Consider the following 17,820-nt stretch of genomic DNA (forward strand, 5'->3'; position numbering starts at 1 on the left):
TGTATCACAGCTCAGGAAAAAAAAAAGCACCGAAATAAAGCACCGAAATGTGCGCTGCTTTTCGGTCTGGTTACTACCGTTTATGTCAGAACCGGTGCCATCGTGGCACCGGACACCGGTACCCATCCCTAGTGAAGAGTGAATATTAAAAGAAAGTTTATGTGTTTATTTCTGACTTATGAATTTGGCAGTTAGTTTACATTTTTTCAAAAGGGGCTTCCCCTTAACCACGACTATACTGTACCTTCCAAGTGGAAGGAAGCTTTAAATAAAGGTTACTTTGTTTCCTTGGAGATCAGAATATGCAAGCACAAGAGCTTGATACTTGTCTTGAATGAATAGACTATTTGCTCCTCTGGTTGCTGTGTGTTAGGATGTAGTGTAGGCCATCTCCTAAGTGGGAGATTGGTGGATCCATCCCAGGCTGCATGCCGACGTTTCCTTGGACAAAATACTAAATCCCAAGATCCTCTGTGATGCTTTCATCGGGGTGTGAAAGCCTGTAGAGAAAAAAGTGTTTGTGTGAATATGGGTGAAGTTGAATAAAGTGCTATAAGAGAACCAGTCAATTTACCATTAGACTGGACTTCAGCTACTGAAATCCCATCAGGTGTATCAGCTATATGAAGCATAAAGAGGTCCATCTCTAACAGAAAAGTATGTTGGAATTGGTGGATCTACTGATACAGATTGCTGAGAAGGATAAGCAAATTTACCTCCTAGAAAAGAGGACAGAGGACTTGGAAAAACGACACTAGGATGAATGAAATCATTATTGCAGGGTTGGAAGTTAAACCCCACTTGTTGAAAATGGAGGGAACCCAGTGAGTCGAGGGGACAGGATTCCTTTAGTATATAAACAACATCAGGCTTTATCACCACAGAAAAAAAGTGCGACAAACCAGCAACAATAATGACATTTGTAACCCCCCAAAAAAGAAACTGTCCTCCTAAAACAAGAAAATAAATGAATTAGAAAGAAAATAAACTGTGTATTTGAATGACACAGTTTATTTTCAGCGAAATGCAGACACTGCCAGGAATTCAGTTTTTGAAGAATTACAGTTTTTTCTGATGGCTTAAGCTCATTTTTTGTAACTATTGACTATTTTTGCAAAACTCTACACAGAAATAAGAAAACCCTTCACCAAATCAGCAAAACATTGTAGTTTTCTTACAAAAGCTAATAACCCTTGCTTAACTCTCCAAACCTTCGTAAAAATGGTATTTTTGTATCAAACAGTTAACACAAGCTATCACATTAATAAGCACATAATGCACCAACTACACACTGAAGGTATGAATAGAAAACACGTCTGGCCTTTGCTTTCTCTGTGCACAAAGTAGGCTATGTCAGTTTGAGGTCCTACTTTTGTCATAGGTCCGTAAACATGGAGGGATCCACACACATCAAAACAAACACAAGTGTTTATTTCCAAGTCAAAACAAAATAGTAATTTCACTGAGGAAAGAAAAGAAATCAGTCTACATCGTGTCGTCTCTCTGGGTCCGGCCACAAAATTGTGTCTACATCACATGCAATGTCCTCTAGTCCAAGGCACCGGGGAAATTATCTTGTGGAATGGGCGCATCCAGGCCTGACATGATGCCTGGTCAATATCCCCACATGCCTCCTCCATTGCCTGTAAAAGGGCTATGCGTTGATGGGGATGACGGTCATAGACCTTCCAGCGCCAGGCAGAGAAGAACTCTTCAATTGGATTCAAGAATGGAGAGTATGGGTGGAGGTTGAGTACAGTGAAGAGTGGGTGATCTGTAAACTGGTTGCGGACCATAGCAGCCCTATGGAAACTAACATTGTCCCATATGATAACGTATCTGGTCTGCTCTGGTCTCTGAACATTAGTGAGCATGTCCTGTAAGGTGTCCAGGAATGTAATGTGTGCATTGTTATATGGGCCCATGGTTGCATGATGGTGAGCAACACTATTTTGACTTATAGCTGCACACATAGTTGTGTTACCACCACGTTGTCCTGGGACATGATTATGGCACGGTGTCCAATAATGTTCCTGCCACGTCTCCTTGTCTTAGTGAGGTGAAAACCAGCCTCATCCACAAAAAACTGCTCATGACCCGTCTGCCTCAAGCTCCATCGCTCTCTAGACAAGACAAAACAAATTCAGCACAGCAGGCACATGCACAGCACTACAGTGTGCACTTCCAGATTCAGTACCAGTGATACTATAGCTTACCTGCACATATCGCAGCTGTTTTACACGTTCACTGTTTCTTTCAAAAGGTGCTCTGTAGATTTGTTCCATTCGGATTCTGTTGCGGGCAAGTACACGACCTCATACAGAAATGCTGACATTTTGTATGTTTTGGAAGGTGGAATCATCCTCAATTATGCGCTGCTGAATTTTGCGTAGCCTTATGGAATTATTTGCAATCACCGTATTGACTATATGAGTTTCTTGGTCTGCAGTGAACATGATTCCTCTGCTTCCAGCATCTGCTCGTCTAGCAATTCTGTAAAGTAACAATTTCAGTATTTTTACATCTATGGTATTGTCGTGTTCCTCATTAGCATATGGCAGTGCTACAAATCCTAGTGCAAAGTGACTGTACTCACCGATGCTCATTTCAAGATGTCCTTATGATGCTCGCTACAGTGTAGCGGCTCGAGTTAGGCTGAATCCGTTGGCCAGCTTCCCTCAGGGTCATTCCACGGTTGATTACATGGTCCACTATTGTAGCTCTGATGTCATCAGTAATTCTATTTCTTACTCTTCTTACCCTTCATCTTGCCCCTCCTCATCCTCCTCTTGCTCCTCCTTGTCCTCTTTCTCTAACTTCACCTCCTTGTCCTTGCCGTCCTCTTCGTCCTACTTCTTCACCTCCACGTCCTCTTCCTCGGCCTCCTCTAATTCTCACTCTTCTCACTCTTCCTGCTCACTCCATTGTACTCCACACGGACAGCTTACCTGTAGCTTATTTATAGTGCTTAGGCTGATTGCAAAGTGAACTAATTATCTGAAACTGTCTGGCTCACTGCCACATGTGGAAAACATGTGGCAGTGAGCCAGACAGTTGGCAAAATAGTGTAAGTAATAGTGTCTAAATGTGTCTATGCTCTATTTGTGAGTATAGATATTTTTAAAAATCCAAATAGATGTAAAATGACAGAAGATGAATCAGCCTGTATTTAAAAATCACTAAAGCTAGCAGGATCACAGCTCACTGTGCAACTTCAACAGATAACACATTAATGATATACACCAGGGGTGGGCAACTCCAGGCCTCAAGGGCCGGCGTCCTGCAGGTTTCAGATGTGTCCTTGATCCAACACAGCTGATTTAAATGGCTAAACGACCTCCTCAACATGTCTTGAAGTTCTCCAGAGGCCTGGTGATGAACTAATCATGTGATTCAGGTGTGGTGACCTAGGGTGAGATCTAAACCTTGCAGGACACCGACCCTTGAGGCCTGGAGTTCCCCACCCTGATATAGGAAGAATGGGTAGTATCATATAAGTCTCTTCCTCTTCCTACTCCTTTTCAAACATAAAATTTGAGTCACTTATATACAATCGATGAACATATTTCGTATTTAGCTTTTTTTTTTCTGTTTTGTGTTTATCAGCTACGGGTTGTACTTAGCTTAACTATCAAAGCAAATGAACTGAATTCAAATATGAACAAATCTTCTATTAATACATTCTTTGACTTTTCCGCAGATGTGGATGAGTGTGCGCTGCTGGGCAATGTCTGTGGAGAGGCGCAGTGCGTAAACAGGGATGGTAAATTCCAGTGCGAGTGTCCTAGTGGCCAAGAATACAACGGCATGATCGCCAAGTGCGAGCAGATTCCCACAGGTGACTTCAGATTGACAAATAAGTTGAAGATAGACCAATGCACAGCTTTTTCTGGCATCTTATTGAATAATCTGATCAGTGAAGCTTTTGTCAAACCAAAGTAAGTAAAGCAATCCTTAAAATGTATTAAGCGCCTTGAGGCGACTTATGTTGTGATTTGGCGCTATATAAATAAAATTGAATTGAAATTGAATTGAATTGAATTAATCCCCAAGACCTGCTCCAGTTGTGATATCATGGAGGCGATTAGTTGCATTTAACTTCATTCCTAGAAACATAAATGTTGCAGGAGCTGATACTGTTCTTCTTACAGTTATTTGTCTGCATTCAGCAGTCTGTATTGTGCTGTTTATGGGACTTTTAAACACTGATAAAGAAGAACAACCTCCTCTCCTTAAATAGCTCCTGCACTGGTGACGGTACAGGCAGGAAATCTTTATACTTTATATATTTCTCCAACTTAGTACCAAATCTTGAAATGGAGAAATTGTACTGATTTGTAGTTGCTTTCTTATTTCTTAGATTGCCCAGTTTATATACAGTATATAAGCCAAAAGAGTTTTCTCGCCTCCAGGTTTTCTGTCGCGTTGTGCAGTCCACTGCACATGCTCATGAGCTTTTTGGGAGGCTTTTTTCATTGCAACACTACAAGTACATATATAATAATAGTGCTCATTTTATTTATATTGTAGCTTTAAGAATGAAGTTTGCAAAGTGCTTTGACAGAAAAGTAAAAGAATAGTAGGGCTGACTGAACTCCTTCATTTGTCTTTCAGCACCGTTGGTGGAGCGGAAGGAGTGCTACTACCGTCTGAATGACGAGAACCTGTGTGAGAGTGTACTGACCAGCCATGTTACACTGCAGGAGTGCTGCTGCACGCTGGGAGCTGGCTGGGGTGATAACTGTGAGGTGCATCCCTGTCCTGTCAATGGCACAGGTAAGCTCAAGGAGGATAATGAAATATGCATAGTATTCTCACCAGAGGCACCTACACAGTGTTCTGAGAGGGTTTAAAAATCCCAGCATACCACATTTGAACAAAAAGGTTGCTTTTCATTATCCAAAGCAAGGTGACTAGGATGAAAAACACCTCCTCCTCACCTTTTTTCACATCATGTCTCCCTATAGCTCCCCTCAGTATATTATCTCCTTGTGGTCCTGAGGTAAATGGAAAGCTTTATAGAGTGCTTTTTAGTCTTACTGACCAATTAAAGTGCTGTGTACTACAACCCACTTTGAAAAAATTCAATTCAATTTTCAGTGCAAAAAAGTTGCACCGAAACTGTTTTCTTGACATGAAAACCACAACACAACACATACTGGGTTTATATTTTACCCAGTGTGCATACAGGGTTGTTGCAAACACGTGTCTGTCCTCTTACAGACCAGTTTAACCAGATGTGTCCATCTGGAAGAGGTTTTATTCCCAATGGAGACTTCCTGTATGGAGTACCCACTTCTGATGTCTACACGGGTAAGAAAAGTCTACAGCCATTCATGTCATGCATATAAACCTAACACAGATTATTTTTACTCACTCATAGGAAACGTTTTATAGTATGCTGAGCAAAGATTTTTAAATCAACTGAATGGATTTTTTTGTCTTGTTCACACAGCTTTGAAACAGTGTGTAGTTATGCTGCAGAAAGATGCATTTCTCTTAGCAGAGGCCAAATCAGGCTTTAGTTTAGCTGTAAAACATGTTAATATAGTATTTTATGGCACTCACTGTACAGATAGTACTGTGTAGTGGCTAAGGCCTGTATTAAGGAGACTGTATTAATACTGTGTGTGTTTTCAGATGGAGATGAATGTTCACTGTTTGGTCAGGAGGTGTGTAAAGGAGGCTTCTGCATGAATACTGAGGGTAGCTACGAGTGTTACTGCAAGACCGGACAGGACTACGACCCCATCAAACTGGAGTGCAGAGGTGAGGAAAAACAGACAGATGTGCACACAGAGAAAGGAGCCAAGTGTTATCATTGCTCAGATAATACGGTATTTACTGACACAACTAACAGGATCAGTTTACAGAGAGTAAATCGCAGGCAGTGTGTGTCCATGGTCACATTTGATCCTGGGATGGTGTGATTACATGTCCCGTGTTTTATACTCTGCTTGATTTAGCTGAAGGGCTCAGAAAGTCCTGACAGAGTGACGCAGTTTCATGCACCCTGACTTACTAAATACACCTTCTCCACCAACACGGTTGAGAAGCACTGAAGGGTTAGGGTTGTAGAAATGTTTCATTGTATGATGAAAGGTCAAAAGAACCTGGAATCAATTTGCAGCATTTAGCATTTGTTCCACGTTGTGGCATAACATCCTCTAAGTTGTGGTGTTTTTCTCTGCCGGTCTTTACTGTAGACATCGATGAGTGTCTGGATGAGTCGCTGTGTGTTGATGGGAAGTGTTTGAACACAGATGGCTCATACATGTGTTTGTGTATAAGCCCCACGGTTCCCCATTGGGAACCGCCGCACCTTCCTGAGGTGCTGGAAAGTTTTATGTTCGCCATTTCAAGACCACATAATTACATAAAAAAAAAGTCACGTTTTTTCAAATCTAAATGTCGCCATTCTTCTTCATGTGGTCATCTATGAAACCTAACCACCAGTGCCAAAACTAACTTTTAGCTACTGATGTAAAATCATTTCAGATTATGAACTGAAGAGTTTATCGCACTGCATTTAATTGTTCACTTCTTTAAAGCATTTTTTGAATGACAGTGTCATGAAATAGAAAGCACACAGTTTTGGGAATGCATCAGTTTTGTGTTGAATACTTTTTTGTAGCAGTGAAAGCATGGCTTCACTGGGTTTTGTTGTTGACCTGCCTCAGGAGTCCTTTTGATTCAGGAGCCAGCTTTTGATCTTTTATTAAAGTCCTATTGTGACCCCTGCTGGCACTGACATAAAACTGCAGATTACTCCCTGTATTCAAGAATGAAAAATCATGACTCAGAATCCTGTTTGTCTTCCCATATTTTTTTCTCAAAACAATATATTAATTTTTAATATGACATTATTTAAACTGTAAAATGTTTTTCTATCTAACGGTGTTAATGTTATCTTATGTATTTACTTTGAACTTTTTCCTAGGATGCACTCAGTATTATACTATGTTATTAACTCAAGTTGCTTAATGTTGGGAAAACAAACAACTACATGAGGGATCGTTGTCCAGCTTCATATCCATGTGGTAGACATATGACTGACTTGTCTCTCTGAGTGAGAACAACATATTTTCCTACTGCCACATTTCGGCTTAACCTCCTGTAGCCACGGCACATATTTCACAATAGAAAAATCACACGGCACACCACCAAAAAAAATATCACAAAAAGCACATTGATTACTTTTCTCCACGCATCAGGTATAGTGGAATTGGCTTGGTTTGTCCCCAGTATACCTTTTTTGCTTCTTCTAACCACTACTCATGCTCGGGCCTTCATCTGGGTGGGAATTTCTCCCGGACCCGGGTCAGACTGACCACTTTTTCTTTCAAAAATGTCTCTATTGTTATTACACTGTGCTGTCTAATTCATAGCATGACTATTATGTAATTTCTTCTTCATCTTCTTCTGTGTTATTGGCTGTTGGCGACCCATTTATTTAGAGCAGGAAGTTGTACTGCCCTCTAGTGGAAGAGAATGTAATTGTTCTGCCCGTTACTCACGCTGATTGCTTGGAGTACCAATCAGGTGGAACCAGATAAGCTTCCACGGCACACCTGATCATTTCTCACGACACGCCTGCGGCACAGCGCTTGGGAAACACTGCTCTACATCATTCTACACAATATATTCCTTAATGTTCATGTGGACTTACAACTAGAAGTAAAAACAAAACAGCTGTTTCTCTTTTTTAAATGAGCTCTATAACTGTAAATAATACTGTATATAAAAAACAGAATTCAATATGAATATTCCCTGGGTTAATGTCTTAAAGTGTCTGTAAAGGAGCTTTGCAAACACTTTCTGGGTACTGATAGACTTTACATGAAGTCTGTAGATATTACCTGAAGATTGATAAAGCAAAGTGTGTGATGTTTTGCGTATACCTACTCCTCATCAGATCCATTTAATCTCTTGATTTTTACTTTTATACATTTTTTCAGCACTTCTTCTCCCCCACTTTGTGGGTGGCGTGTGTTTTCTATTTTAAATTCCATGTGCTGCAAGACTTTCATCCTTATGTTAGTTAAAAAGTAAACCAAGCTTATCAAAGTTATATGGTAACAATGTGTGTGTTTGCAGACCAACGTGAAACGGAGGAGATAGACTATGGGGACATCTGCTGGCAAGAGGTCAGAAATATGATGTGCATCAATCCACTTGGTCCTAACCAGAAGACCACGTACACTGAGTGCTGCTGTCTGCACGGATATGCCTGGGGCATGCAATGTGCCCTGTGTCCTTCCAGAGACACAGGTACACCCACCCACACACACGTTGCATTTATAAATCAGATGATATGTCAGTGATGTCAGTTTTGTGGGACTGTTGGAGCTTTATGAGAACATCATGTCAGCTGATAACGCCCAGGTAAAACAGTACCTGCCATAAGATTTTCCTGATTCATATGTACACATAATGTATGTAATGGAAACTGCAGGTGCAGCTTCCTGACCTACATAGAAGTATAAGCTTTAAGTCTACATATATTCCAACTACATTAGTGGATCTACAGAAGTCGGAAACTCAAAATAAAAGTGCTGTTTTATTTAGCTCCAAGAAACCAGATTATTTCCGGACCTTGTGTTGAGGAATTCTGATGTTGTAACTCAAGAATTGGTTCTGTCAAATGTACCGAGTGTTTAGAAAGAACTGCGTTGTTTGTTGCTCACTTTTCCCATCATATTAGACTTTTGTAGAGTTCCAGGTAAAGGAGGAGCTGTAATATGGGAGTAAAGCTTACTGTACATTTAAGACTTAAAGGGAACTGCAAAGTTTTTAAGAACAGGGATTTGTTTCCAGGCAAAAAAAGGTCATAAATAGTGTCTGTAGGGATTATTGCGTCATTGAACAGCTCCAGGTCCTGGCATTTCTTACTCAGTGATTTGTCATTTTTCTCACTCTCTCTCTCTCGTCTCAGAGGACTACGCCTCCATGTGTAACCTTCCTCTGAGTGGTGGGCGGCGGCCGTACGGTCGTGACGCTCTTGTTGCAGGTCCAGTTCATGAATATGCTGTGACACCAGACTATTCTCTATCACTTGAAGCACGTCCCCACTATGATATTGAAGAGTGTGAGTATTTCTGCAGTTTTGATGTTAACAGAAGTACAAAATAGTGCTACAAGAAAGGATTGTTTTATCAATATTCACTTTCATGACATCTTCACAAATAAGTTCTTCCATTTGCAATTGAAAAGCCCAGAAGTTCACTTTTATTATACTTCAAAAAATGTAATTGTGAGCCCAGTGCTTTCATCCATATAGTGTATGAGCTGTGCCATAGAGGGCCGCTGCTTTCATCCAGGAATGGTGTCTTCTCTGATATTAAGTGAAACACTGTGTTTTATGTGGTTCAGACCCATACAGAGCTTTTGAGGGTTTGCGAGCAGAGGAGTGCGGAATACTGAACGGCTGCGAGAACGGTCGGTGTGTCCGGGTTCAGGAGGGTTACACGTGTGACTGCTTTGATGGATATACGCTGGACCTGTCCCGCATGACCTGCGTTGGTAGGAGAGCAAACACGCATACAGCCTAAACTGTAACACAAAGAAAACATTTTGATCCAACCTTCTTTTTCTGTCACATCTGTCCACAGATGTTAACGAGTGTTTAGAACTAAACAACCGGATGTCACTGTGTAAAAACGCCAGGTGCATCAATAATGTGGGCTCCTACCAGTGTGTGTGTCTTCCAGGCTTTAAGGCCTCTGACAAACCCAACTACTGCGTGGAGGCGGAAAAACACCAGACATCCACACACACACAGTGAGCGTGGACTGACCAGGAGGCGACAAGAGACACCAAAACCACATGCATAATCTTGTATTACTATACTTGTGAGGACGTCCTCACACCACTTTCACTCAATCTTAATTTGAACTGCTGGCCTTGGTTGTAGCATACAGCAACAATCCCAAAGTAACTAAAGTTAGAATAAGAAAGTTGGTTAGTGTACCTTTATTTCTTTTATACATTTCTGGAGGCATAATTCTTTTAAGGGCACTATAGTTAAAAGTGCAGTAATTTTTTTTGTGGCAGCGTGTGGAACCTGTCACTCTTCCTCGTGGAAAGTGAAAAGCCAGAGGCAGCAAAATCAATAGCACAGAGCAGACATCACTCAAAACAAATAAGACACTGGTCAAGCCAGAGACGGCATGGAAAGAGCAGCTGGCCTGGAAGTGGGTTGCAAAGCAGCTTACAGATGCATAGCAACTGTGAGTGGGGTAAAAAGCAGAAATGGCAAAGCCCGAGTGTGATTAGCAAACTGGATGAGTAGATGGGTGTCAGCTAAGCCATCAGCTGAGCTGCCAAAATGATGGTCATATGCTTTGTACCAGCATCTTTTTTCACTCCTGCTTTACAGCCTTATGGTTCACTTCCTCTCACATTTCATTTTGTTGGGCTTTCTTCATTTAGTGCTGTTTGTTTTTGTGTGTTTTTGTTAAATAAAGCCCTCCTATACATTGTAAGTGGTATAAATGCAGGGCCTATTATTATCCATTGTTTTTAATGAATATTTACCAACACCAGCACAAATATTGAATTTGAGTTTTAGTTTTGAACAGATGTATCTTTTAAAGAAAGCCTACGGGGAAATGTTTTTTACACATCATCTAAAGCATCATTGTGGGTGGGTTTCTTTTAGCTCGTTTCCAGATGTATAAAACGATAGATGTGGACAAACACAAACTGCTATTTACGTGCTGTAAAAACACCTAAACAACCATTACACACAGATCATTTTTACTGGAGAAAGAAAGTCTGATAGTGGCAAATTGTGCTTCTTTTCTGCTACTCTGTATTAAATAACTGAAAACTTGATGTGCAAAAACTCATTGTTGCACGGAAACAGAGTTGTACAAAATCACTTTAGCTGTTCCAACTGGTCCAAACTTCCAGTGGTTTTCCAAAAACATAAATGTAACAGTTGTGTAACAGTGCCAGTTTGCTAACTGGATTAGCACTGTTGAAAATGTCATTGTGTTTGACTAATCAGCAACACTGAGTTTGGAAAAGCTCCAGAAGATCTAAACATTCAGTGTGACTGGCACATGTGCCAGGGGTTGGACTGTCTTTCACACGCATTCATTTACAGCGCACCAGTAGATTTACTAACGAAGAGGTAAAGTAAATGGAATTTGAGGAAGGTTACAGGCAATTAATTGCATTGCTGCTTAAGCATGTGTCTGTGATTTGTTGATGTGGTAGTTGCCAGTTCATCTGGGATACAAGTGAGTTATCAGAGTAAGTGTTTAGTGCCCTGAGATGTAGCAAAGCTTCGACCTGTAGCTCTTCAGCCCAAATGTTCAGAGACGGTCCTCGGATGTTTCTGGTAAAGGTGTTATTTGGGGGTTTTTTCTAAACAGTGAACACAGAAGCCTTTACATGTTTCACTTTCAAATGTTTTGCCTCTTTTTCCCCATATCATGTGTCACATAACATGCTAAAATGTCTGTCCACATAAAGCTATAAATACAACTCAGAGCTGAAGTGTATAAGAGCAAGTCAAAAGTGATAAGTTGATCAGGTATCACAGGATGGATTTTGTGATTGTTGCAGGAATTGTCTGAGAGTCAGATCCCTTCCTTTGACTTGAATAAATTGCTGCAGCCTCGTATAATATGCAGATAAAAAAAAACTGTTTGCACATTAGGACATGTGCAAACACTAACTTCATTAATGTACTGATCCGCCTCCAAAACTCGACGCAGTTTCCATCAGCTTCTTGCAGAAGAACATCGAGATCCTCTTTTAGCTGCCTCTCATTTGGACTGAATGGCCATTCTCTTTCCAGGGAGCGATAAATTTGTGACACCTGCACTTCTTTTGTTATCGTTCACTAAACATTGACTACCAATTGAGTGCTTAGTAAATCTGGCCTCTGGTGTGGAGATGCTAATACTCCAAACTGTGTGGTCAACCCAAAGAAGACTTCACTGAAATCAGCAGGAACATGATGCACAGAAAATTCATTCCTGTACCAAATTTTACAACAAATGATCTCGTAGCTTTGGTATTTCCCAAAGCTGGACCAAAGTTGGTTGCCTGAGCGAACAGTGTGGCTCCTTTCCTCGGCTCCTGCTGCTAGCATGTCTAATACATGCATCAAGTAACCCTGGGATTTTTTTAACCGCCATATTTATTGTGCTGTGTCACTGATCTGTCACTGCTTTGTGTTTGATTGATTTTTTTGAAAAAGCCATCTGTTATTTCTCTATCCAGCTCAACATCTGATGCCAACAATTGATAAAGCCCATACTTGCAACCTTAAACAAAATGCACGTCAGCCAGTGTGTCTTCTGCCAAAACGCTTTCTGACTTCAGAGAGGATGCTTGGTCCTTAAAAGTATAGAAATACAAGTACTCACACACTCGTCATTAATCAAAGCCCATATATTCTGCACTGTATATGACACACACTAAATGAAACAAACAGTAATTTACTTGAGATGAAGATTCAGCCTAATGTACAACATGGTGCCTACGTGGAGGGGAGAAACTACATAACTGTATAAAATCTATGTCTTGTCTGGTGCTTAATTCTGTGTTTAAGTGGGGTTTTGTGTATATCATAGCAGACCATTTTGCTCATTTATCGTACTGACAAACCCTATGGACTCGTGCTGGGGGATCAAGTTGTATTTTGTACCCAATCAAACTGATTGTGGATATTTAATTCTGTGAAGAAGCCAGCTGTCCAATCCTTTGCTTCCTCCATTGCCATGCCTTTATCTGTTGAAAAAACGAGCTTGTCTCTACACCACAGCATCACCAGATATGTAATATGCACTTGTTGTTTTAAAGAAAGTAGCTAATGTCTTTGAAATAAGCTTTTGTAAGGGTGTTCAGATGCAGTTAGAGAACTACTGGTTGTCTGAAACATAGCCAAAGCCACCTTCCATGTCTCTTACAAATATGTTGTTTCTTACAAGCAGGTTGTTGTGTTACCTGGTAGTACTTCCCTCAGTGTCTTGAAGGGACTGAATTCACATGTGTTTTGTTTCCTACTTCTCTTAACTGTATTTCACTGCAAAGTCTTGCCAGGTTGCAAAGCTGCTATGAGGCAGTGATCGGAGAGAAGAACCTTGTGTACATTTAAACAAAAGACAGCTGATGTATTTGTAATATGTACATGAATAAATAGCTTTTTCTATGAATTCATAATACAATGTACATTAAACCCCTTGATAATAAACCACAAATTGTGATATTTAACACCAGCTGCTTGTCTGCTTTTACTAGTTGAAATTTTTTTAGATGATTTTATATCTGTTCAGTTCAACATGTATTATTTTTACACACACACACACACACACATATGTATAAATATATATAAATATATTTCTGTTCATGTGGATGTGGCATTTTCAGTGGGAGAAGTGACTTCTTCAGTCTCAGCTGACTGCAGGTTTCCCCAATCTAGCCCACTGAATGAACAATGGGCTGTGAGGTCAGTTCCTCGATTATTAATATGCAAATTGTCATGACCACTGATCAAAGATCATTGATCAAAGACCAGAGGGGTTAAATCAAACTTACCTTAGAGCTCAAGTAATTCTGTAAAAATGACTGTATAGACTTCTGACACCTCTACACTAACAAAATAATCAGATAGCTAGAAAAACAAACTTCCATCAGGCTCATATTAGGCGTGGGTTATTGCATCAGAGTGATGTGGGTGTTTCCTAGCGTTGCCAACACCGTCATCTTAGTGAAAGTGTGCACTGGTTGACTGATGCATCTGTCAGTAAAAGTAGTCACACCTTGTGCTTTAGCGCTTCTCTGGTTGCTGCCCTTTTGGGTACTGCACCTGGAAGTGATGAACTCACCTGCTGGTAGTTATCTGATCCCAGTCTCCTACTTAAGAGGAAGAACAACTTGTTTGGTCCTTCAGTGGGCTGGTTTCAGTCATTATGAAACTTTGTGGAGCTGGTTCCCATCTCTGCATGACTGCTCTGTTGCTGCTCCAAGACTTTTTTGTCCTGTGCTGGGACCTGAAAGTGGAAACTGACTTGAACAGAAAGAGATTCCTGTGCATGTGTCTGCGATGGAGCCCTGGACCTCACTACTTAGAAATCATTTAGCATTAAACCTTGCATCTATTGTATTGTTAAACACCATCTTGCTCAAGTTGTTCAACTTTTGAATGAGAAACATGTCGAATGCTGTTATGGACCGTGTAAGTTGGGCATAGCATCACTGATGAAACTCAGTAATGAAACTAAAGGAACACTGCAACAGATGATTAGCGATTAGCCAACTAGTCACAGTACCATCCTTATACATCTTAGTAGGTACTGCTAAGCAAATGAAAAAATCCAGACCTCAGACTGATAAAGTCATACAGAAAACAATTACTTTAATTATTTATTGCTGCCAGTGGTGGTTCTGTAGTCTGCCTATAAGGGAGTTAAAGCCAGAATGAGACACTTTATAGAAAATAAAAACGGATGAATCAGCTACAAAAGAATCTGCTCACTTTGCTTATAGATAAAGTCTGCTCCTCCCCTCTGCAAATATCAGTGAGTAGTCTTGGTACAGATAGAGACAGAGTTGTCTTGCACACCACCCTTTGTTTTCAGTAAATTCTGAATCTATTTCTGGACTGAGTGTGTGGAAAAAAAGCCAGGATGGGAGGGGAATCTTTGGGTAGCAAGATAACCTGCAGCAGTTTGAGTTTTCTGCATATTGCTGGTTATCCTGATGAGTACAACAATAGGATCATGATTTCTGTAGCAGATGTAAGCTGGCAGTGTTCACAGTAAGGTAGGTGCATATTTTAAGACATGTGAGTATAATTGTTTATTACTTTAAACCACGAATATACAGCTTGCAGTTAGTTTAGGAAGTAGTCTTATTGCAGGTTATCGTTTTGCTCTGGGATCATGTGGCATATTTGAAACATGTTATTTTATTCCTACACAGTACTTCCCACCAATCAGGGGTCATATTGTGCTCTGCAAGGGTAAAGTTTGAGCTTGAATGACCAAAGCACCTGACAGGTCGTGGTTGCTTTAACAGATGATTTAAAGAAACATCTGGACTCCATTTGGATTGTTTCACTTATTTGTAGTTTGTGATGGAACTTAGTGACTTCACATTAGACCTCCATCTAGCACATGAAAAGCTGTCCTTTTGATTTCAAAAAGACATTTAATTGAATATTCCGTTACTTCACCTGATACAGAAATCAGCAGCTTGGAAATAGCTATTTAGCTTAGAAATATTGAAGATATGATGTAGTGTAGACTTTTACATTTCTTTTAATTGCTTTGAAACCTTTTAAAAATAAACTCTTCAAGAGTTTTTATAACCTCTAGTCTTAAAAGTAATTAGACTATTGATCAATTAACTGATAAGCAGTTTCATGGCAGGCGAGTCTGTTCATTCAGTGTTAGACAACAAATTAAGCAAAAGCTCCAAGTGTTGAAATTTGGTAATTGTTTACTGGAGCACCATCTTAAATGGAAGTGGGTTGGCATTTATCTAGCACTTATTGAGTCTTTACTGACCACTCACAGTAGACTACAAGCCAAATTTAACTATCCAGTCACACAATATTTCATTCTATACACACTGCAAGCATTTCATCTATCTCTCATCCAGCAAAAGAAAAGTCCAAAGTTAGGGTTCAAGCAAGAACCTTGCTGCAAGGCGACGGTGGTAACCTTTTGCATTCCCATTACAAGAGATAACAAATCAGATAAATCAGAAAGATACCGAATGTTTAGCTACAGCTTAACCAAAATTCTGCTGTATTCTTAAGAAGAAGGAATGCACTGGTTAGCTCACCAACTGAACTGGAGGCAGTAAAGTTTGTCAGGGTGTAACTGGTTATCCTCCATCACTGGTGCTTTTAGAGGTATAAATGAGACAAAACCAAATGCAGTAAGCCAGAGTGCAGATATCTATATGCTGTGGCCGCACACACATCAATAAAAACACAGGTTTGCAGGTTGTCACATAGTGTAGAAAAAACTGAGCAACCTTACTTACATTTGAGAAAGATGTAAGGGAGACAGGCCAGGAGAGGAAGAGGAGAGGTTATATTTAAAGGTTAGGACCGCAGGAAGACCCTGAAATAATATGTATGTGCATTTGTTGTGAAGCACATCAACTCTAAATGCTTTACGCCCTATGTGGAGCATAGACTGCATATACATATTAGACAGATGTGATGACATTTAGATAAATGTAGCAGGACTGACTGTATCAGTGCATTACACAAACAGAGATACATGCTAATAAGGCAAACAAGTGTGTTAAAAATTGTCCTCCTCCTCGTCTTTGCAGCCCAAAGAAGACAAAGGGGGAAAAAAATTGAATGTAAGGAGACTTAACCATCCCCCACAGTAGTTATCGCACAGTCTTTAATTGAAATTGTGTGTCTGAGACAATAAAAGTTGGAGTTCAGTTCTTTTTGTCCAGCCAGGCAGCAGGATGTGCAGTCATTGCTTTTGTTTAGGGAGACATTTTTAGAAGCCCAGAGAGACAAAACAATGTGTACAACGTCATTAGAGTGGAATATGGGATAGGGTGACCCACTCACTGAGGCACACAGCGACAATGCAGGATCACACATGTGCGTACTGCACCCGTGCTGCAGAACGTCACTCTCAGAAACAAAAAAAGAAAGAAAATAACTCATCCAACTTGCAACTGCAGATTTCACCAGACACAGTTGGTGAAATGCACTGAACAAAGTTATCACGACTGACGGGCAAACATCAATGTGCGCAAAAGCATATTGTGATAGATTTCCTGCTCTGCTCTTTACCCCCTCTTTACCGTGTGTGGTCCCTATATTTAGCCCGACCAACCAACGCAGGCAGGAAAGCTAAGTTGGGAAAGAATTGAAGGAAGTCTAGTGGCCATTTAGACAAACAAAAACAGACTGAGATCAGTGCTGGTTGAATACACAACTGTATGCAGCTGAGACGAAGGGCTTTACAAAGATAGAGAAGCAAGCTGAAGAAAGGGCTGGACGATACTTTAACGGAGCTCTGACAGCTGGAGCGCTGCTCTGGTTTTAGCAGCAACCTTTTCAGTCCAGGTGGATTTTAATATTAATGCTCATTTGAACAGACTAAAAGGTGTATCTGTTCACGGACATGTTTAAAAGGCAGATCCATGAGATGTTCTGGTAGACCCTGGCAGAGTCTCAGATGAGGTAAGAAGTTTGTGTGTTGAAACCTGCAGCTAAACTAAAAATTGACTTGAGCTACAAAATTAGGAATCAAGAGTTGAAAGAGTTGAACTCTATTGTGCTTTAATTACATATTATGGCATTTTCCTGGCTGGACTGATGGATACTGATAACATAGCTGTGTCTTTATGTAGTCTTCAGCTCGTTGTATATCCACACAATATGACAGTCATTTCTGAAACTTACACGGGACTATGACTGACTAACATATGACAAAAGCAACCAGTCACTTCGAAACCTCCTCTATGTGCTCCAGCTGCGTATGTCCATAAACGCATGTATCACCTCATCAGAATAATTTTTTCATTGGCTGTCACGGCCACCACACAGATTTGACTGATGGTAATCTGACTCTGTCCCTGGAAGATTTAATGCAGTTGCATTTATTCATAGGGTTACTGGGCTGGCTGCAGCTTTTCAGTACAGTTAGTGTCAGGTTTAATGAGTAACCTCTACTGAGTGCTGCAGGGAACTCACTCCTTTCTGTGAACTGTCCCTGCCTTGTATTGTTACTTATAGTCAAACAGACTCTGCGCTTATAAACTTACATCGCATTTAAATGGCAAAACCTGGAAATGAGTAACTCATCAGTCTGTGAG

General features: G+C 40.4%; 2 protein-coding genes across 4 annotated transcripts in view; both read left to right on the top strand.

The window, feature by feature from the left end:
* The window catches only part of ltbp1 (latent transforming growth factor beta binding protein 1), a gene marked incomplete at its 5' end in the record, with an annotated part of 129,481 nt that extends 116,251 nt beyond the window's left edge, over positions 1-13,230 (top strand). The window contains 8 exons of the mRNA XM_005752003.2: positions 3,701-3,838; positions 4,615-4,776; positions 5,224-5,313; positions 5,641-5,769; positions 8,098-8,271; positions 8,936-9,088; positions 9,373-9,522; positions 9,612-13,230. Coding sequence (XP_005752060.2) covers positions 3,701-3,838; positions 4,615-4,776; positions 5,224-5,313; positions 5,641-5,769; positions 8,098-8,271; positions 8,936-9,088; positions 9,373-9,522; positions 9,612-9,784 — 1,169 coding nt within the window. The remainder of the gene's footprint in view (positions 1-3,700; positions 3,839-4,614; positions 4,777-5,223; positions 5,314-5,640; positions 5,770-8,097; positions 8,272-8,935; positions 9,089-9,372; positions 9,523-9,611) is intronic.
* Positions 13,231-14,721: 1,491 nt separating this feature from the next.
* Positions 14,722-17,820, top strand: part of rasgrp3 (RAS guanyl releasing protein 3 (calcium and DAG-regulated)) — a 39,573-nt gene continuing 36,474 nt past the window's right edge. For 2 of the 3 annotated variants that reach the window (XM_005751995.1, XM_005751998.1), the window contains exon 1: positions 16,847-17,185. The gene's annotated coding sequence lies outside the window, so the exon portion shown is untranslated. Of the gene's footprint in view, positions 14,782-16,846; positions 17,186-17,820 lie in introns of those variants that run through there. The other variant, XM_005751996.1, reaches the window with a different exon arrangement.

Source organism: Pundamilia nyererei, unplaced genomic scaffold (genome assembly GCF_000239375.1).
Source record: "Pundamilia nyererei isolate P.nyererei 1_Seehausen unplaced genomic scaffold, PunNye1.0 scaffold00337, whole genome shotgun sequence".
In the NCBI taxonomy this organism is placed as follows: domain Eukaryota; kingdom Metazoa; phylum Chordata; class Actinopteri; order Cichliformes; family Cichlidae; genus Pundamilia; species Pundamilia nyererei.